The sequence below is a fragment of the Rutilus rutilus genome (genome assembly GCF_951802725.1).
Source record: "Rutilus rutilus genome assembly, chromosome: 4".
Classification (NCBI taxonomy): Eukaryota; Metazoa; Chordata; class Actinopteri; order Cypriniformes; family Leuciscidae; genus Rutilus; species Rutilus rutilus.
In genome coordinates, this window is record NC_140212.1 from 51,522,705 (window position 1) to 51,539,159 (window position 16,455).

The following is a 16,455-nucleotide window of genomic DNA, read 5'->3' on the forward strand; positions in this document are numbered from 1 at the left end:
CGTGGAAATACTTTCTTTAAAGCTTTGACTATATCATCGACTTTCTTTGCGTAGTCATTGTTCATCTGATGGTCGTATTCGACGTGTATCGGACGGGAATCTTCTGGCCAGTCGTCTGACAGTTTAGCCATGTGCACTGGTCCATATTTCAAAACCATTAGTCTCCACAGCTCACCAAGAGTCGGTCTGAATTCTTTGCAGAAAACAACTAAATCAGCACCTAATTTTGCCCCACCTGCTTCGATGTTTGGCAGGTGTTCAGAAGCTTGTTTCAGTTCCCCTTGGGTCCATGGCCGCATTACCAGAACTGCTCCATCTGGTCCGGCTACTTCGAGCATCGGTGCCTGAAAATTTTGGAGATCTCCATCGTCATCATCACTTTCACTCTTTATCTCTGTTTCTGAATCATCAGTCTGCTGGCTCTTGCGTTGATTTCGCAGGTTCGGTCGCGGCGCTTGATACCGTCTGCCCGTCAACCTGGTCGAATTTTGGTTAAGTTTTCTTTTTGTATGTCTTCGTGAGTGCAAAGTTAAGTCTTTCATGTTTGCAGTTAGCAATTCTTCTAGGTCTTTGTTGCCTCTCGGCCGCCTTCCTGTTTGATATGGAGCCCCAGAGCGCGTTGACGATGTGTCACCTCTCTTTTCCTCTGTTGCAACATATGTGGGCGGCGGTTCAGCTGGCGCACTGGCTTGCACTCCTCCTGCAGCAGCTCCGTCTACAGCAGGATTGAGAGCAGGTGGGCGACGAGCCGGATACGCCCCGTCCTCCACCGTCATTTTCACGTATTGACCGAAAAAGGGATAAGAAGAGTCAGCAATGCCACAATAGTCATCTTTAAGATTCTGTAGTGCTTTCTTTGAAGCATCCTGTCTTTCTTTATCAGAGTATAATGGTGCGATGGCTCGACAGACTTGTTTTTGTTGTCTGCGTGTTGCCTCTTCTAACCATTTTACTATGATTTCACCACATTTCTTGTAATTCTCTTTGTCTTTTTTCTTAACAATATGAGTCACCCAATTCACTTTGGTTTGAGTCAACTGTGACACACTTAAACCCCCGTTAAATCCATATTGTTTTATTAAAAACGGCACATAAGCATGGTACCAAGTTCCCATTATTCTATCCATGGCTTTGTACGAGCTTTTAGAGAAATTAACCCGTTCCTCCTCTCCTTTAGAACTTTCACTTCCCATTGATTCTACTTAATAGTATTTATATTTGCGTATTTAAATCTTTCTCATCACGTGGTCACCACGTACTATATTTACTGTGTTAATCCTCTTCCCCAGCGTCGCCACCACGTCCTGCCTAAATCCGTCAATCTAGGACTTTCAAAAATGCCCACATCCGTCGATGCTAGGTCTTTTTCCCAGACAAGTGCCTTATTAAATATTTGGAACTTACTTTCAGGCTTATTCCAAAAAACGCAAACTTGTCTAGACTTTTGAGAAGATTACTTTCAGGCTTATTCTCAAAATTCTGGCCTTTCTGGGAAAAGAATTAACACTGGCATTTTAAGAAGTTACTTTCAAACTTATTCTCAAAATCCTTTTGGAAGTTACTTTCAGGCTTATTCCAAAAATCCTGACCCTTTTAGGAAAAATATTCAATACGCAAATAATTTTCTTATTTACCACGTAAATAATTTTCTCTCACCGTGCTTTTTGCAGCTTGGTTCTTTATTCGGGATCGCGTCCACCTAGGCCTGCCGTGGTGTCTACAATTCTCCCGTCCCTTGCAGTTTAGCGTCGGGGTATCAGAGCCAGAGACTTCTTGTCTTTGGGATGATCAGTCAATTGCTTCGTCCACGGAGGTCATCAGTTTTGCGATCCTTCCTCGTCGCCATTTGTTGTGGAAATAATTCTATTCGAGAGGAGGAAGAAGACAAGTCGAGACCTTTGAAAAGTCAAAGTATCAAAAAGGTTTATTTCTTGCAAGCTAATTGACATTCACATACAGAACGCATCTGGTATGAGAAGGCAAAGGGCTAGTCCCCTTCCCGAAGTTATATACCCCTAAACACATCCTGTATAGGCTTCATCTGTGTCAAAGGATAAATTCCTTAAAAGGAGACATCTCGTTCAATTCTCTTTGTCTGGCGTATATTATATCTTAGACAGAACAATATCGTGGCTAGATACAAGTTCCTGTTTTTAGCTGCAGCTCTTCACACATTTTGCTTATATCTCTATTTTTGATCTTAAGCTACGCACATACTTTCACACTTGGAGCTCACAAAAGGACACTCGAAGTACACAGGGTCACTTCAGTGCGTATAGTCTCTTTGTTACTTAGTCTCCTATAACTCAGAACATTTTGTCCCTGCAAGCTTGTCTTAACTTATGCTTTTCTAAAATACTTGATTACATATCTTTAATAACGTGCTTTAGCTTATATGAATATATTTCTTCAAATGCTCATGAGTACAAATAAAGTGAAAGATGTTAATACAAGTTGTACACTTCTAAAAGTAAAAAAACACATCTAAAAGTAAAAGAACACATCTAAAAGAAAAAAGAACACATCTAAAAGTAAAAGAACACATCTAAATGTAAAATTTCTATCACACAGGTCAAGGAATTTAATGAACGCAAACATCCAAAGCGCGCCCTGAAAGTGCCTCAGACAGTGTGTGAATTGAATTGAATTCTCTTTCATGTCTTGCGCTTGAATGGACAAATTCACATTAAATTCTGTTAAACATCCATCTTAGCAAGCATCCTGGTAAACATAGTTGGTTATATCTTAATATGTGTAATCAAAGAAAATGCATACACAGTACAGCAGGCTATATTGGATGTGCATTCGGTCTGCAGCGGCCTAATAAAAGCCTAATGTTTCTGATTGTTAATCAAACTACACAGTAATCACTCCCTGCTATTGACTAAATAACTTTTTAACTTTATAAAATATTAATCGATATTTAATTTATACAGTGATGAATATGCAGTATTATTTCACATTTGATTCCTTTAATCAAATTATATACCTGAAAACTATTGCTAGACCTACCTGAAAAACCCCAAAACAACTGTTTATTTAATTTGTTGCCTTTCTTTGTTCTATTGTATTTATTTGTGCTATTTTTAATTTGATTATTTGTTTGATTTATTTATTTTATTATGAACTTCTTACTTGTCTTTAATAATGTTTTAAATCGACATTATTTGGCTAGTAGTTTTTGATGTGGTATCAAAATTGGAATAGAGAATCATTCCTGTCCCGTGCTGATCTAGAAAAAGCTATTCATGCCTTTATCAGCTCAAGGCTAGATTACTGTAATGCCCTCTACATTGGGCTTAACCAATCACTTCTCAACCGTCTTCAGATGGTTCAAAACGCAGCAGCGCGTCTCCTTACCAATACCCATAAACATTCACACATCACCCCCGTCCTCTGCTCACTTCACTGGCTCCCGGTACGGTTTAGGGTGGAGTATAAGGTTCTGTTGTTTGTTTTTAAGGCCATCAATGGTCTGGCCCCGGCATACCTTTCCGAGCTGGTCAATGTATACCAACCTGCCAGAACCCTCCGCTCCTCTCAGAACACTTCTTTGATTATCCCTAAGTTTAGATGCAAAAAGTTTGGAGGCCGCTCTTTTGCCATCCAGGGACCTACTTTGTGGAATGCCTTACCTACTTCCCTTCGTAACGTAACTGTGTTTAGTGTTTTTAAATCGCAGTTAAAAACGTTTCTTTTCAGGAAGGCTTTCAACATGTAACCACTTGTTTTGTGTTTTTAGTCTTTGTGTTAGTTACTTTGTTTTAACTGCTTAAATTAGCTTTAATTTGCTATTTTTACATCCTGCTGCCTTTTTTTTTTTATGTGTTTTATGGAAAGCGCTTTGTGCACCTTTCTGGTTGTTGTAAAGGCGCTATATAAATAAAAATTGATTGATTGATTGAATTGTGATATGTCACTAGTATCTAATAATTCTAACCACTGACCCAGTCCTCAGCACTGAGCCCTGCTGGAGCGGCTCTAAATATGTGCTGTGCTATTAAATGAAAAATAAAATATGATAGAGCAATAAAAAGAACAGTGAGGGTAACAGAAGCTCATACAATACATTTTAACATGCTTAAGCATGAAAATAACTGAAGGTAATATATATTTACTAAACAAATTAAGCCAACTAATTTGATTAATATTCTTTTGGTTTCTCTACCCAATATATTAAAAAGTTACAAATATAGTGAAAATACAGGTATCGGTCTCAGCAAGTACCAAGTCAAAAGTATCAGTATCTATACCTACTTAAAGGGATGATTCGGAGTAAAATCAACCTAGGGTCCTTTGCACCATGACCTCAAGCCAAACACCCCCCCCCCCCCCCCCCCCCCAGAGATATCTGCCGGATGCTTAGTGCAAGTAGCCTGACTACGTCAGACTTCGTACTTCCGCTCAATTTCAGTTCGCTTCTGTACTCAGTCTGAGATAGCGACCTATCTTTCCGTTTTCCTCCGGCCTCAAAACAGCCGGCCAATCAACGAACAGAGGGCGGGCTGAGAGCCGTTACGTAGACGCTGATTGTACCGTGGATGCGTAGATTTACTTCACATAATCTGCAAAAGTCGTTCACAGCCATGTTCACTCCGGTATTTCTCTCAATGGTTTTGTTTTCGCATCATACATGTGTTTACAGTGGAAGTTAGATGCGGCTGAGCCTGCGCATAACACATGTCATAACCAAACGTTATGTGATTGGCTTACAGGTAACCAATGATTTTAAACTTCAGACAAGCGCCCCCCCCCCCCCCCCGCCCCCCGCGAGAAAGAAAACGCTTTTCAATTATGCCATTCCAGACTCTGTCTACGAAGCAAAGCGAAGTAGCAGAGTTTGGTATTACCAGGCTATAGTGCAGGTGCTATTGGCTACAAATTTGTATCTCGTAAATTACCCCACTAATAATGCCCAGAATGGTACCAAACTTCTACAGTAGTACAAATAGGTTCTGTACTCATAAAACGAGGCATTGAAAAGTTTTTAAGTACATCAGGAGTTTATTTAGATAACACTTGCCTGACGGCTCATGCTACCTCTAACCCGGACACCGACATCACTTCACTGAGTTGAGAAAAGCATGTAAAAGTCCTGGCAGAAAGCGATACATAAGGATGTAATGTAACAACGCCCAGTTCCAGGAATACTCTAATATTGTGTTGGTGGTACCTGTTTATAACAATTATTAGTTAACACTAAGTTGTCAACACTTCGGAAAAGATTATAATTTGTCGTTACACTACATCCTTATGCATCTCTTTCTGCTCATTCAGTAAATGCACAGCTAAACAGAAGTGTTTTGAGTCTGGATTCTCAACTCAAGATCAACTAGTCCCCAAGATCCACTTTCCTGCAGAGTTTAACTCCAACCCTGATCAGACTCACCTGCCTGCACCTTTCTAGTAATCCAGATGACCTTGATTAGATTGTTCAGGTGTATTTGATAAGGGTTTGAGCTAAACTCTGCCAGAGAGTGGATCTCAAGGGCCTGAGTTGAGAACCCTTTTTATAAACCCTACATGAAAAACACATTAATATTGCTGTTTGTTTTGTTCTCGACACAGGTTGCATAGCTGTAATCTCACTGCTCAGTGTTGTGAGAATTTGTCTTCAGTTCTTCAATCCTCAAACACCACCCTGAGAGAGCTGGACCTGAGTAACAATGACCTGCAGGATTCAGGAGTGAAGCTTCTTTGTGATGGAATGAAGAGTACAAACTGTCAGCTACAGACACTGAGGTAAATGGTTTTCCATTAAACAATTAATATAAAAATATATTATCACAATAAATAATGATGACATTTTGTCAACAAATCCGATCTCAATGGAATGCCAGAACAAGAGACAAAAACAACATTTGCAGGGATGTAATTGACCATTTTGCAAATGACATTTGCAATCAAAAAATAATGCATTCAATACCAATATTCATCACCACACCAATTAACATCATCTCTGGGGCTTGACCTTGCTACCTGCATTCTGGTGCAAAAATCTTACTTTAACATCGATCTTCTCCAGGATGATTCCTCGCATCAAAATCCCCAGTAATGTACACTGCTCAGTGTTTAAATACAGTAATCCACATCCAGAGTGTTAAAGTCAAACTGAAGCAGTGTAGAAGTTAATGAGATAATTAAGGTGAGAGAAATTAAAAATGTCACTTCAGGGTTTCACCCCTATACCTAAACTCACTACTTAGGTGCCCTTTACTGTTCGCTGCTGGTGGAGCGACCTGCCTAAAGCCAGGTTCACACAGTAAGATTTTGGCCACTATTTGTGTCAGAAAGGGAGTCGTAGATCCAATTGCAAGAACGCAGTTAATTGACAGACAGGACAGCAGAAAAAAACTCAGAAAGAACAGTCAATACTCTGGTGGACTCAAACCAGCGATCCAAAGGAGAGAGAGATGAAGAGACAGGAATCAAACACAGCGTGGTAACTCAGACCGGACAGCTGGTTGAAGAAAACTCAAGGATGATCTCCGTGCTGCTTGGAAGCACAAATGAATTGCAGGAATGACTCTGCTAGGAACTCAGATACAGGAACTAGGTGAGAATACAAAACAAGAGTGATGAACTGACACCAAGCATATCTCACTCCAGCTAGATGTAGGTAGCTGACTAGCTGCAGCTGAATGACTGATTGAGTGATCAGCTGGTTACTAGGCAACAAACAAGCCACCATACACACAGACCCAACACCTACAAACACACCCGACAAATACGCAAAATGAACGCACGGATCTATGAACCGTGACAATTTGGCTGTCAGAGACAAATTTTGAGAACCCTTGAAAAGATTCCTCTGCTCCTAGATCCTAGAATCTACAGAAAATACAGCTGAAAATACAAACTACGCAGGTCATTGTGTGAAAGAGGCTGATTTGAATGCCAAACTAATGTCATGTGGACTGTTGTTGTGTCTGTCTTTAGGTTGTCTGGCTGTATGGTGACAGAGGAAGGCTGTGGTTATGTGTCTTCAGCTCTGAGTTCAAACCCCTCACACCTGAGAGAGCTGGATCTGAGCTACAATCACCCAGGAGATTCAGGAGTCAAGCTGCTCACTGAACAACTGGAGGATCCAAACTACAGACTGGAAAAACTCAAGTATGTAGACCAGGAAGAGTTTTGATTAAACAACTCAAAAAACAGCATTACAATCTACACTTATTACAAACCAGTTAAACTTTATTATAGATTACATTACTACATTACATAAGGTTCTTATTGAGAATTTATAGAGGTTTAGCTCTAGTTATACTACGGGGCTGTTGAATGCTTCATTCTGATTGGTTGATGAACATTCTAAAGTGTGCAATTATTTTCAGTAAACGCACAGGAAAAGTAGTTCTACCAGAAAGACCAGCGTCAGTTTCTGCGAACGTTGTAATGGGTGTTATCCGGGCTTAAAGGTATAACGGAGGATCTTTCCAAATTTTAGATAAGACCCGCCCTCTCCACTTTTTGAAAAGTTTGATTGATTCACCAGAATGATTGACAAGGAGGACCAATAGTATAGGTTACCCACCAGGAAGTAAAACATCCTCCGCTATACCTTTAAATACTCCATATGTCCAGTGGTTATTGGCTAGATCTGAGGTCAATGAATGAAGTGTTTAATGAATGACATGATATCAAACCACATAGGTCACGAAAAGGAGGCCACGTTAGGCCGTGTTGAGGAGAAGGTAACTTGGGTGCATGAGATAGCCTGGATAGGCCTAATGGAGAAAGCAGCCGCACAGTAGGCTGTGAAGTAAATAAGTAAGGGAAACTACCACCAAAACCAGAGTTGGTATAGATAGTATACTTGCCTAAGGAGGTTTTATAGGCAAGGTTTATGATATGCGGTGAACTTACCTTACTCTTGCTAGTAACAAAGTTATCTTTAGTGTTAACGAAAGAGGATGTGAGTAATGTATAATGTGGTTTAGTTCGTAGAGTCGTGTAAGTCTAATGTGCATTAAGACCGCATTTGATGACCCTTAAGTGAAAGCGGCATCAGTAAATAGATCCAAAGCTACGGACGATTCGGGAATGCCATTCTAGAAAAAAGATATGCCGTTCCAGCTTTGAAGCAGGTTGTTCCAGAAACTGAGATCGGGCAGGCCCCCCTTATCTAAGACTTAGTATCGCTAAATTGTGACATATTATGCCACTTTTTACAAGATGTAATATAAATCTATGGTATCCCCAGAATGTGTCTGTGAAATTTCAGCTCAAAATACCCCCCAGAACATTTATTATAGCTTGTCAAATTTGCCAATTTTTGGGTGTGACAAAAACTCGCAGTTTTTTGTGTGTGTCCCTTTAAATGCAATTGAGCTGCTGCTCCCCGTCTCCGTTCAGAAGAGGGCCAATCCTTTATATGAGGTTCGGATAAACCGGCAATAACGAAACGCAGGAATAATTTTACTCTTCCAAAATCTCAGAAAAACCAGTAGCGAAGTGCAGCCTTACGGAGGGACTCAGGAAGAGGTTGCACTTTTAGAAGCACCTGGACGGTTTTGAATGGTTAGTGGATACATTTTTGTTGTGGAGTTACATTGATTAATCTCACGGACTTGCATGTACCGTCATATTTAACTTTGTAACAAGTTGACACAGTTCCCTGAGGTCTTTATAGGACAGCTGTTTTTTTCTCTCTCTTTCTTTGGGTCAAATAGTGTTCTGTGCTCGTCTGTACAGCAATGCCAGAACAGTTTGCATGCTATGCTCGAACTTTTGTCATTGCGTTAAAACTGGTTACACAGTTGTCACTTGAAAAAAATATGGAAGTAGTGTCCTTGACATCACCTGTAGTTTTCTGAAGAGCATTTTTTAAAGCCCAAAGTCGGCGGAGCTGGTCGTCAATGAAAATGGGCAAAAAGGCAGGATTAGCTGAGGTGACGTGACTCTCACTGATATCAGACAAAAGCACCTGCGTGGAGTTGGCCCCCCACCCAACGCAAACCTTCGCTAAAATATGCTCAATCGTTTGTGCTCTGTTTGAGCTGTAAAAAGTTTAGTGTGCTGCTTCGGTTTTTTAGATATTAAAAGAATATTTTTAGGTCATTCTGAGGTCACTCAGCCCCCTCACATGATCCAAATTCAACCAAAATAGTCTTGTTCATTTGTGCTTCGTTTATGCTGGTATGTGCCGGTAAAGGTTTCATTTGTGCTGTGTCGGGTTTTAAAATATCAGACATTTAATTATAGATGATGACGTCACCAGCCCCCCCACATGCTTCAAATTCACCCAAAATAGACGCAATCGCTTGTGCACCGTTTGTGAAAAAAAGAAAAAAACATTGTGCTGCACTGAGTTTTAAAATATTAATATTTGAATTATAGGTCGATGACGTCACTCAGCCCCCCCCACATGCTTCAAATTCACCCAAAATATGCTCAATCGTTTGTGCTCCGTTTGTGCTGGTTTGTGCAGTAAAAAGTTTCGTTTGAGCCGGTTTGGATTTTTAGAAAATAATATTTTTAGGTTATTCTGAGGTCACTCAGAACCCCACATGCTCCAAATTCACCCAAAATAGTCTTGTTCGTTTGTGCTTCGTTTGTGCTGGTGTGGGGTTCATAATAACAATGCTAATGTTAATGTTTAGAGAGAGAGTGCCCCCCCCCCATATGTCTTTATTTAATTTTTATTGTTCACTTAGTTCATATGTATTCTAAATTCTTGATGGGGTTAATACTGGAAATATGTTTAAGTCAATGTTTTGGTGGACTGCGAATAAATGCTGAGTTAATGTAAGCAGTGAACAAGATTAAACGAACCCATCAAATTATGCACGTCTTGGAATTCATTCATTTCGACATGCAACACTGGTTTGTGCTGGTAAAATTTTTGTTTGTGCTGCGTCAGGTTTTACAATATTAGACATTAAATCAATTTATAAATGTTTATATTTATTAGGCCTATTATTAGATGTATTGCATTTTATTTCGGGTTTGTCATTTATTCAATCTCTTACCAAAATGCTAGATGCTAATAAAGATGATTTAACCCTCTGGGGACCAAAAACGCGCCCGCGCGTTTTGCTCGTTTTTTTTTTTAGCAATGAAAAATAAACACAAAATGCTCTGTTAATTTTGATCTTTCATTTTCGTGTAATACATCAATCGATCCTGTTCAGTTTCTATTTTTTTTCTGTATACTCACAATAAAAATAAAGTGTTTTGCTTTTTGACAAATAAAGAAAAACTAACATGATGCTATTTCTGCCTTCTCTCTGTCAGTAAACTTCCATTTGAAACGCGTTCGAAAATGATCTATAACTCCGCGAAAATTCAGTCAAACAGGGAAACAGACCCACGGGCATAAAGCTTGAGATCGCAGCTTTTAAATGAAGTAATTTATATAAAAAACAAATATTATCAGCTTCTGTAATCTGTATAAAAAGAGAGCGACTCCAGTCGAGCTCATTACAAGCCATTCAAAAGTAATTTGACCACGCCCCGGAGAGCGCGTGCTATTCAAACGCAAATTCTGAGAACCATTTCAGTCTGTGAAACGCCCCCACATCAGCTGTAAACAAAGAGGCATAATATAGCCTACCTTATGGAGAAAATTTTCCGTGCTGATATGAGGAGCAGATCCCGCTGAGGAGTGAGGTAGGCTAAGTTATCCTTTCTCAAGTGTTAATGTGGAATAACGTTATGGAATAACGTTATGGAATAACGTTAGTGTAGGCCTATGTAAACAAAAAGATGAATCGCGTTTCTATAATATGAATCGCGTTTCTGTGAGATGAATGAAGGGTACATATTTGTAAAGACTGTTTAGCCTAAATATGAATCGCGTTTCTGTGAGATGAATGAAGGGTACATATTTGTAAAGACTGTTTAGCCTAAATATGAATCGCGTTTCTGTGAGATGAATGAAGGGTACATATTTGTAAAGACTGTTTAGCCTAAATATGAATCGCGCGTCTGTGTGTGAAAGAATAAACTGCTTTGCTAGAGCCTACTGAGATGAGTAAAAATCGACTGAAATATGTTGAAATAAAATGTATTTGTATAAGCAACGTATTAAACTGCAAATTAACATTTATAGGCTATGCCCTAATATTTCATAAAAACAACGTTACAGTCAGGCGAAGTATGAAAGACAACATTTTGTTGACTAGATTTGGGTACAGTTTTTACTGTAGAATATACTGTCACATCAAATAAGCTTTTCTGCTCATATATATTCTGCTCAAACTAATGAATACATATGATAAAATGTAGGCCTATAATCTTTTTTTTTTTTTTACAAAGAAAGAGTACTTTTTTGCAGAAATATTGCTGAAATTGTAATTATTGTTGTAATTGTAACCTTTTTAATAAAATAGCAAAACATATTTACAAGATAGATGTAAGCAAAATCTTAAATGGTCAATATAAGTCTTCTTCTAAATATATATTTTGTCCTTGCATTGTGGCTCAGTCAGTGTCACACCTGAATGAATGGCTAATTATGCAGAGTCATTATGCAGAGTGGGTGGGACTAAGGTGTAAACTACTCCTCCCCCTCGCATATTGGCTTTCCAAGCAAAACCTGTTTTACACCATTTAAATCAATGTATTTTTTTTTTTGTGAACGATAAAGCAAGACTATTTTCACATAATTTTGAAGCTAGAACTCGAAGAGAAAACATCCATTAGTCAAAAGTCTTGTGGGCACATATTTTGTATGAGTTTTGTGGTCTTATTTCAGCAACTTTCATTTTTATTTTTTTAAATAACCACGCATAAACATTATTCTCTTAAAAATACAAACATCTACATACATGTTGCTCGCATATTATGGTAGGCCTGTTTGTGCTATATAGAGTGAATTTACACCTTTGCCATTAACATGTTTATAAATAACTGAAAAAAGCACAAATGTCAGAACATCTCAAGGGCCCCAAAAACAGCTTGGTCCCCAGAGGGTTAATAGAACTTCAACTTCTTATCAGTGATTTGTAGTTTTGTAATGTTTATTAAAATCGTCATGGTGTTCAGACATTAAGCCAGACTATTTTTCTGTCACTCACTTTCTCTCTGGGCAAAATGAATTTCTGCGTGTGTGCCATCAAGTCGTAGTTAAATGTAACTTCAGCAATTTTGGGCACGAGAACAGCAAAAATATCCTCGAGGTGAGCACATTTTTAAAGTTGAATTGAAGAAGACTTTCTGTCATCACATAATTTGTTCAATAAACAATTATCTTTACTTCATGCACTGGTCTCTCCTGATTGTATTTTTTATTTATTTAGAAAATTTGTCTCATCTACTACACTTCACTGCCACCACTAGGGGCAAGTGACACTTCTGTTCAAGAATGCTCTTGTATAAAATAGTGTAGAGTAGGTGAAGAAAAGGTCGATACATATCAAACTACAAAAGTCATCACTAATCCAAATTTCTGGCCAATGTAAGTATACATTGTTTTAAAACTCAGTTACACTATTAGTAGCTTCAAGAATAATTGTACAACATTCAAGAGAGCTAAGATTGTCAATGGTTATTGAACAGAAAACTCATTAATAACACTTATATTACTAATTTAGCTATGAAATGCTGATTACAGTTGCAACAAGTTGCCTTTTAGTATAGAAAATGAACATGGGTCACATGTGCAACTGTAGGCTAGTTAACATTTCATAGCTAAATTAGTGATATTAGTATTAGCAATGACTTTTCTGTTCAATAGACAATGACAATCTAGGGGTCAACATTACCATATTGGTCCTAATATAAGATATATTATCCAGCTACATTATCCTTAATATATTATATTATCCTTATATTCAGACCAATACAGTAATAGATGAAAAAAATAAAAATTTTGGAGTCAGGATTATTGAGTTGTTTTACTAGTTTTACTAGTCGACAGGGATTCCATTTTCACAGTCCTGTGTTCATTAAAAGAGGCCAGAGCTTAGTAAACAGATAGACAACAAAATCACTGCAAAGGCACTTTACACTTTTGTTAAATTAAATAGACACAACATCTGGACTGCTTTAGGGTTTACTCATGAAAGTGATCATGACACAAGTGTCAGTAGTGATGACACTGATTTTGAGCCAGGGTCCTTTTCTTTCAGTCCAAAAGATTGCTGGACTTTTGATTTTGAAGTTCCATTTCAGAAATGGATTGAATTTATGCCTGAAACGGTTACGTACAAAAACAAGTTCTCTAAAAAAAAAGGGAATACACAATTTTGAAGCCTGGTATCTGGACGCATGTGATAAATCATCACATTTGGCAAGAAGTGAAATGCCCCTGCACATTTTCCTTTAAAAGAGCCACGGTCTATCCATCAGCCACAGACAAATACATTGTAATCAGAGGCAACTGTAAGGAGTGTTGTGGCCACATTCACATAAAATGTGACAAAAAGCCTGAAATAAACAGCACAATGATGTTCAAGTGTTCACTTAAAAACACTGATGACTCCCTGCACACTGGCTGTTCCAAGCGTGCAATGTCTGGTAACTTGCGTGTGCAGATATCCAAAGAACTGTGTGAGGGTAGAATGAACCACATGGAGGGCATCAGAGGCAACAAAGCTGATGGATTTTGGAGATTCTGAGCCAAGTCATCTGCCTAATTTGGCCACCCTGCGCAAAGCAAAGCAAGAGAGAAATTATTTAGAATTAGGCGACAAGGATCCTATTTTGTCACTGCAGATGTTAAAATACAGTGCACCTCACAGTGGTAGCATTAAAGACATTGGACTGGACAAGTTCTTCTGTCACTATTGGAGTCAAACACAAATGTATATGTACAAGACATTATCAAAGACATCTACAAACCCCACTGAGAGTTTTGATGCAACTGGCTCAGTGGTGAGGAAACTACAGAGACCAAATGGCAAATCTGGCCATGTATTCCTATATCAGGGTGTTGTCAAGTGTCCCAGTGGTGCAAATGCTGTCAGAGAGTCATGATGTTAATGCCATAACACATTGGCTGACAGAATGGATACGCAGGTGCACCTACTCCAAAAGAGGTTGTGAGTGACTTTTCTCTGGCTTTGCTCTGAGCTTTGGTCAAGGCTTTACTCCTCATCCTGATCTTAAGACCTACATCAATGAGTGTTGTGGAGTCTTACTCGGTAAACAGTCAGCAAAAGTATTGTATTGTGCGGGTTGATGTTGCACACTGCATCAAGATGATCTGCCGGTGGGACTGCTTGAAAAAAAAACACATCGCATTAAAGATTTCTTTGTGAGGTCAATAGCTCAGCTTCTCATGTCACAATCCATGGACGATGCAAGAGAGCTACTAAGATGTATTACTATTGTGGCTCTCAGCGAAGCAGAGGGCAGTGACAGCTCTGGAGCCCCCCTTCTTTCAGAAAGGTGTAAGAAATACCTCAAAGCCTGAATTGCAGAAGAGTGTGTCATCATTCCAGATGTAGAGGGTGCGGACCTGGAAGAAGTGGATCCATGTGACCATACACAGACAGACCTGCGGCAGTGGGTCACAGACATATGAGGAGAGCAGGTCACTTGCCGTATCTAACGGTGATCATGACAATATGCACTTCCTTCCTGAGATTATTCCCAATATAATCTGGCTTGCAAATTACTTACCACTCTGGACAGGGGTAATGATCCCGCACTTTCCGGAGCTCCAACATGCGGTGGCAAGTTCAGCCAATGTCGAAGCCGAGTTCAAAAACATCAAACGTGACCTATTCAAGCATGAAAACTTGCCTATTCGAGTAGTTTGATTCATTGCTCGACATCTGTCCTTCATTGAAGGCAATATGCATATTTTTTCTGCAAAACAAAAGAGTGTGGAAAAAGGTGAAGAGGATGAAGCTGTTGCGACAGTTGTTGACACAGGAGTCAATCCACTACCCACCACAACCTCCAGTGTAGATGGAAGGCCAGAAATGGATGCTTCCTGATCTGGGAAGTCTGACACTGTCACAAACATCCATCCAACAGATGACAAAGCTGTTGAAAACTGGAAAGGCTTAGCGGTTCCACCCAAAAAGAGGAAGAGGAGTTCATACCTCTCTCCTTGTCCTGAATGGCTCCATGCAGATCCATCTGTGAGGGGGGAAAAGACTCAAAGTGGACCTGTTGAAAAAATGGAAACGTGCATTTGATGCTTTTTGTCAATGCTTATGTTGTGCTTTCTGCGATAGTGCCACTTTTGAAAATATTGTTTGCAATGGAAATATTGTTCTCCGCTTCGCGTCGTGCCTAACAACGCCCTTCAGCCGTTACTTATTCACGATACAGCACAGCCTCTTGTACCTTATTGCTTACATAGGCCCTGTAATAAATAGGGGTGTAAGAAAAAATCGATACACTTGAGTATTGCGATATTTTATTTTGCAATACTGTATCGATTTTCAAAAACGCAATATCGATTTTTTTATTTTATTTTTTTTTACGTCCAAAAATATTCATGGTAAGACCGTAAGACAGTGGTTCACGTTTATGTTGTTTAAATCCCTACCAATAGATAGCTATGCTGAGACGCACCACTAGTGTCCTCGCCAGGCTCGCCTATAACAGTGCGTGTCCACTGGACATTTTATGATTGACAGTGGACCGGAGAAAGCGTTGAGACTGAGCGACAGAGAGCGTCAAAAAGTTGGGCAGTTCCTTTATACAAATATGAAGCGAAAAACGCAGTCGGCAGCCAATTGCTGTGAGGTTCGGGATGTGACGTCTGTCTTGAGAGTTTAAACATATGCAAATTGTGCCGGAGTTTATGCTGGATTTAGTGATTAAATCATTTTGTTTACAAATTAGACGGTGTGCAGTTGTTATATATATGTTAAATATTTCATTTTTTATGTGTTTATTGTGATTATATTGGCTGGTTTTATAAAAGTTTATACAATTGAAAGGATATCTTTGCTTGGTGCATTTGGAAACAAAGCTTGTCTATTTCTAAATGTAATCGCGTGCATCGTTCACACCAAATGCGAATAGAGCATCTGGCACGAGTGATTTCAATGTTAAGTCAATGCAAAGACGCGTTTACGCGCGTCTGGAGGTCCTGCTGCACGAGGCGTTTAGCGCGGCGTGGTTCGCCTCATTCGCGCGTCCAGTTCTTTTAAAATCTTCTATCACATAAAACTTGATTTCAATATATGACACATTCATTTTGTTCACTTTCATCCACTTTCATTCATTTTCGTCCAGTTCACGTTGTTGTTTTGTATTGTGACAGGGACTGTACCTATTTTCTTTTATTATGGCCTACTTGAGCATATAAAAATTTGCTCACTTAGAACCTGTGAACCACAATCCCAAACTGGCAGTTTGATTTTCTGTGTACTGAATTGTTTACCTAAAGTAATCTTCTTTGACTTTTATGCACATCATGTCTTTTTTAAAATATTTTTAATATATTTTACTTTTAAAAAATCCCAATATATCGCCTTATGCACAGTATCGAAATATATCGCAATATATTGAATCGTGACCCATGTATCGTGATACGTATCGTATCGC

General features: G+C 39.0%; 1 protein-coding gene across 1 annotated transcript in view; it reads left to right on the top strand.

The window, feature by feature from the left end:
- LOC311289858 (protein NLRC3-like) overlaps positions 1-16,455 on the top strand; it is a gene marked incomplete at its 3' end in the record, with an annotated part of 63,354 nt that overhangs the window by 39,733 nt on the left and 7,166 nt on the right. Inside the window, exons 7-8 of the mRNA XM_084408103.1 lie at positions 5,569-5,742; positions 6,940-7,113. Of these exons, the coding sequence (XP_084264229.1) occupies positions 5,569-5,742; positions 6,940-7,113 (348 nt within the window). The remainder of the gene's footprint in view (positions 1-5,568; positions 5,743-6,939; positions 7,114-16,455) is intronic.